This window comes from Cryptomeria japonica, chromosome 5 (genome assembly GCF_030272615.1).
Source record: "Cryptomeria japonica chromosome 5, Sugi_1.0, whole genome shotgun sequence".
Taxonomy (NCBI): domain Eukaryota; kingdom Viridiplantae; phylum Streptophyta; class Pinopsida; order Cupressales; family Cupressaceae; genus Cryptomeria; species Cryptomeria japonica.
This window is the reverse complement of record NC_081409.1, coordinates 654,408,494-654,413,401: the sequence shown is the minus strand read 5'-3', so window position 1 is coordinate 654,413,401 and position 4,908 is coordinate 654,408,494. Positions and strand designations below refer to the sequence as shown.

The following is a 4,908-nucleotide window of genomic DNA, read 5'->3' as shown; positions in this document are numbered from 1 at the left end:
CATGATCTTGGCTAGTGACTTCTTTCTGAAAACATATAAACATGTCCCACAATAGAAACAACTTACTACAATAATAAATACTTCTTAAAATATCCAAAACAAACCTTTATTATTTATAGCTGATGGGATAAATTACAACAATACTAATACCATGGAAATTTTTAGCAATAATTGAGACACAAGGCATACCCCATCATGCATTGGTCAATTGTTGCATGGTAAACTGGAAAAAAAAAAAACTGTTAAGCATTGGTGTTTCTATTTTATTTATTCTTCATCTTCATTTTTATCATCGCTATCATCCTACTTTTCACTGTTATCTTCTGCATCTTTATTGGTCTCCATTCGGTGCTTGGTTAGCCTTTTCTTCTTATGTTCTCTGCCTTTTTGACTTCAATATATAATTCAGATCTTGTTTTCCCCCTAAACTTCTTGCCCTCTTTAAATTTATCTTAGATTCAACTTTTCCTACTTCCCCTGACTCTCTTTCTTTCTCGTCCTTACCTCCCTCTGCAATAGCATCTTCAGTATCCATTTGTGTTTCTTTTGTATTTCCTCCATTATAATCAGTGCTATAATCAAATTCTTGATTACCTTATCATCTTCTTCTTTACTATCAAACGCATCTTCCTTCTCATTTTCTGAATCTTCGTTTTCTGCTCGTCCTCTTCCACCTTCGTCATCTTGTTTTCCACCATTATATTATGCATCGTCTTCTTCTTCTTGAGATAGATCTTCTCCTCATTGATCTCTTTCTTGTTCATCTCCATTGCTTAGGCTTTCATTCATTGAGAAGTCAGAAAACAAAGAATCATCTTTCAGAATATCATCAGATGAACTGCCAGTGATGTCTACGTCGCTATCTCTGGGGTTAGCTTCATTGCCATCATTCTTTTTCTCATCCTCTTCATCTACATTACTTAGGCTTTCATTTATTGACAAGTCAGAAGACAAAGAATCCTCTGTCATAATATCATCAGATCAACTGCCAGTGATGTCTATGTCTCTATTGCTGGGGTTACCTTCATTGCCATCACTTTCTTGCTCATCCTCTTCTCTTCGGGTATCTGTTTTCTCCCCATCATCTTCTTCACCATCTTTTCCTTCTTCATCTTGTACATCATCATCTTCTTGTTAACGGTCTTCTCTCTGCTCATATACTTCTTGATCATCTCCACTATTTATGTTTATTTCTTGGTGACTCAGTAGCGCAAGTAATACTAATCCCAACATATGATGAACTACCACTAATATGTCTATTTATTGGTGACTAAGTAGCCCAAGTATCCCTATTCTCAACATCATATGAAGTACCACTAATATATAGATTATTGTATCTTCTTCTTCTACAACATTTTCCTCTTCTGCATCATCCCTATCTTCTTCTTCTTCATCATCATCCTTTTCTTGTTGATGATCTTGCCTATGTGGATTTGCTTCTTGATCATCTCTGCTGCTTATGTCATTATATGTAGATGATTCTAGAGCCAAAGCATGCCCACTTCCAATTGATGAACTAATAGTGGTATTAACATAGCTAGTGCTAGGACTGTGCTCACAATCATCATCTTGCTCTTTAAGCTCATATTCTTCATCATCTTTTTCCCAATGGCCCACATCATGTTCATCTCCATTGTTTATGCCTACATTTCTATCCTCTCTCAAAATATCATCAGATGAACTGCCAGTGATATCTACTTCGCTATTGTTGTGGTTAGCTTCATTGCCATCAGTTTCTTGCCCATCCTCTTCTATTTGGGTATCTGTTTCTTCTTCATCATTTTCTGCACCATCTTTTACATCATCATCTTCTTGTTGATGGTCTTCTTCCCGCTCATTTACTTCTTGATCATCTTGACATAATAAGTCTTGGTCTTCTCCACTATTTATCTGGAGATTTTTTGGGCACTCATTAGCCCAAGAATCCTCACGTCCAACATCAAATGAGCTACCATTGATATACAAGTTATTGTTGCAATCTTCTTCCTTTCCATCATCATCTTCTTCTGCATTTTCCTCTTTTGCATCATCATCATCATCATCATCATCATCATCATCATCATCATCATCATCATCTGCTTCATCATCATGTGCCCACTGACCCACATCTTGTTCATCATCATGTTCTTCAACATTTTCCTCTTCTATATCATCCTTATCTTCTTCATCTTCTGCTTCATCACCTTCTTGTGTCCACTGACCCACACCTTGTTCATCATCTTGTTCTTCTATATCATCCTTATCTTCTTCTTCACCATCCTCTTCTTCATCTTTTGCTTCATCATCATCTTGTGCCAACTGACCCACATCTTATTCTTCTGCATTTTCCTCTTCTGTGTCATCCTTATCTTCTTCTTCATCTACTTCATCACCAACTTGTGCCCACTGACCTACATCTTGTTCATCATCTTGTCTTTCTGTATCATCCTTATCTTCTTCTTTATGATCTTGTACCTTCTTATAAACTTCTTCATCTCCATTGTTTCCACTCTGATCTATCAGGAAGCCAGAAACCACAATCTTTCCATTCTCATAATCACATGAATTACCCATTTTGACCATATCAAGGTATAACATATTCTTAAACTGCAATGGTGAAGAAAAGACTAGGGACTATGACCTGCCAAGAAACAAGAGATTGGTTAATACCCTAAGAAGACAAAGTTAGCCTAATAAACACCCATAAAGAACAAATTCAACAGTGCAGTTAAAAATAATGAAAAACTTGCATGCCCAATTCATTTACAGGCATGCCAAGAAACAAGAGAATGGTTAATACCCTAAGTTAGCTACTTTTGATTGGACGCCTTGAGACTTCTCAAATTCACATTCTTCTTGCTCAGCAATAGCTTTGCGATCACTTGAATACTTGGTGAAGATGAATGCAGCAGAGTTTTCTCTTTTATTGCTCCACCATTAATTCCTTCATGCAAAGAAAAGTTGTTGTTTGCTTCCAAATTCGAATTTCCATCGTAGATGATCATTTGGATGCCCATGATCAATCCTTGACTTCCTCTAACCACTGAGTTGGCGCCCTTGTATTCCCTTTGGGCCACCTTTGCCTTTTATGTTGTTTCAATCACCACGTACGACAATAAATGCAATGAGTTCACCACATCCTTTTTCCCTGAATATCCATTTTCAACTTCATTTACCAATTTGGGATAAAATATTTATTATCTCCAACTTTGTTTCTTATCCCAGGGCCCATTTCTCTAATTCTTTCATCTTTTCAGGATAAAAATTATTTCGAATTCAATCCCCTTCTTATCCAATATCAGAGCTTTATCCCTCTTTATTTATTCTCATTGAAACTAAAAATCAAGTCACCACCACACCTTGTGCTTCCCCTGGATAAGCTTTTTGCTTCGTCTTCCTTTTTCATTTTTATCCTGAAGCATTGAAGGATGCACTTCCCAGTCCCTCGGGAGAAGACTTTAATTGTATTTCCATCTACCTTTTATCCTAAGCCTCTTTTCCTTGACCTTTGTGACCCTCCAGGATTAATAATTCATTTCTTATTTACTCATCCTCTTATCCTGGACCCCAAGTATCTATGTGCATAGTCCTACTCAAACCCAAAGTATCACTCCGTATATGCTCTCTATTCATTTGGGATAACGTTTTCTTTGTTTCATCCTGCTCCTTATTCCAGGACCTTAACAAATGCCTTGTAAACCATTGGATAATATTTTCCCTCTCCACAGCCTTATATTCTTATCTTGGGACATAACCTTTTCTTTTGATAAATCACTTGGGGCAAAGATACCTTTTGTGTTTCTTCGTAAAATTATCTTTGCCTCTCAATGCTAACTGAAAATCCTAGTGGGGCAACGTTTCTATAGTATCTTTACTCTTCCGAAGCTACCCTAGGATAAAACTCTATCTATTGGCATTATAGTAAGAAAGATTGTTGGCATTTCAATATCAGAAGATTGTTGATATTCATGAAGGATATTGAGAAGGTTGTTGGAGATTATTGATATAACTGAAGAAGGATGATAACTATCTTTATAACATTATTTTGTCATTGATGTCAAGAAATTGATTACCTGATTCAGTATGATGTTGACATATCTTGAGAAGATTGATTTGAAGAGAATTAAGATGTCGGTAAAAGACATAGAAAGAATGTGATGAATAAAAGGAGGAATAAGTTATTCAATGGGCAACTATTGCTGAGTTAGACAATGATGGGATCATGATGTTTAGATTGTTTTGATATCCTACATATGTTGTTGATTTTAAGGTTAATACTATACTATGTCATTGAGCAAAGAACCTAGTCGGTAAACCCTAAAGTTATCAATATCAGTTAATGAAGGCGGAATGTCTACCGAGTAAAGTTTAGTATTTACCAAGTTGCAACTGAGTTATGATAATGCGCATTGGATGGATAAAATAATTATATAATGAAGGACAATGATTAGTTGGAGATGTATAAATGATTGGTATACCGTGCATGAAGTTTGTTAAGGATCTATGGTAAAGGAAAATCGGCAAGAAGATCTACAGCGCAGATTGAACCGCAATAACCTTGTGCAAGTTCCAAGAAAGGACTACAAGTCCCAAGGCAAGGTAAAATGTTTTCAGATCAAAAGGATACATTGAAACTGGTCAATTTTGAAGATCTGATGGCTAAGATTGATCATGGGAAATGTGATCAAGGAGATTAAGCAGTTAGCAATTGTTTAAAAATAAGGAATTGTTAATAACAATGTACACGGGCAAGTGTAAGCACAGGGATGCTACATAGTGATTACCGAGCATAGAAGCTTGAAGACCTGTTTGAATAATAGAGTAGAGAGCCTAGCAGAGGGACAAGATAAGTCTTATGACTAGATTGTTTTGAACAAAGAAGAATTTGCTTTAGTATTTTAGATGTGAAGTTGTAGATAGATTTTTATT

The 4,908-nt window shown here is 36.0% G+C and overlaps 1 protein-coding gene across 1 annotated transcript; it reads right to left on the bottom strand.

Moving 5' to 3' along the window:
- Positions 1-741: 741 nt before the first annotated feature.
- LOC131037249 (uncharacterized) lies at positions 742-2,553 on the bottom strand. Its single transcript, XM_059220802.1, has 4 exons — positions 2,391-2,553; positions 2,103-2,288; positions 1,315-2,018; positions 742-960 (listed from the first exon to the last, which is right to left on the bottom strand). The coding sequence occupies exons 1-4, from the start codon at positions 2,551-2,553 to the stop codon at positions 742-744; spliced, it is 1,272 nt and encodes a 423-aa protein (XP_059076785.1).
- Between the last annotated feature and the right edge of the window lie 2,355 nt (positions 2,554-4,908).

Coding starts and splice junctions, on each gene's coding strand:
- LOC131037249 (XM_059220802.1), bottom strand. CDS start 2,553: ATGGGTAATTCATGTGATTATGAGAATGGAAAGATTGTGGTTTCTGGC. Junction 2,289..2,390: donor AGATGATGAACAAGATGTAG/GTCAGTGGGCAC, acceptor AGTTGGCACAAG/ATGATGATGAAGCAAAAGAT. Junction 2,019..2,102: donor TGATGATGAACAAGATGTGG/GTCAGTGGGCAC, acceptor ATGATGCAAAAG/AGGAAAATGCAGAAGAAGAT.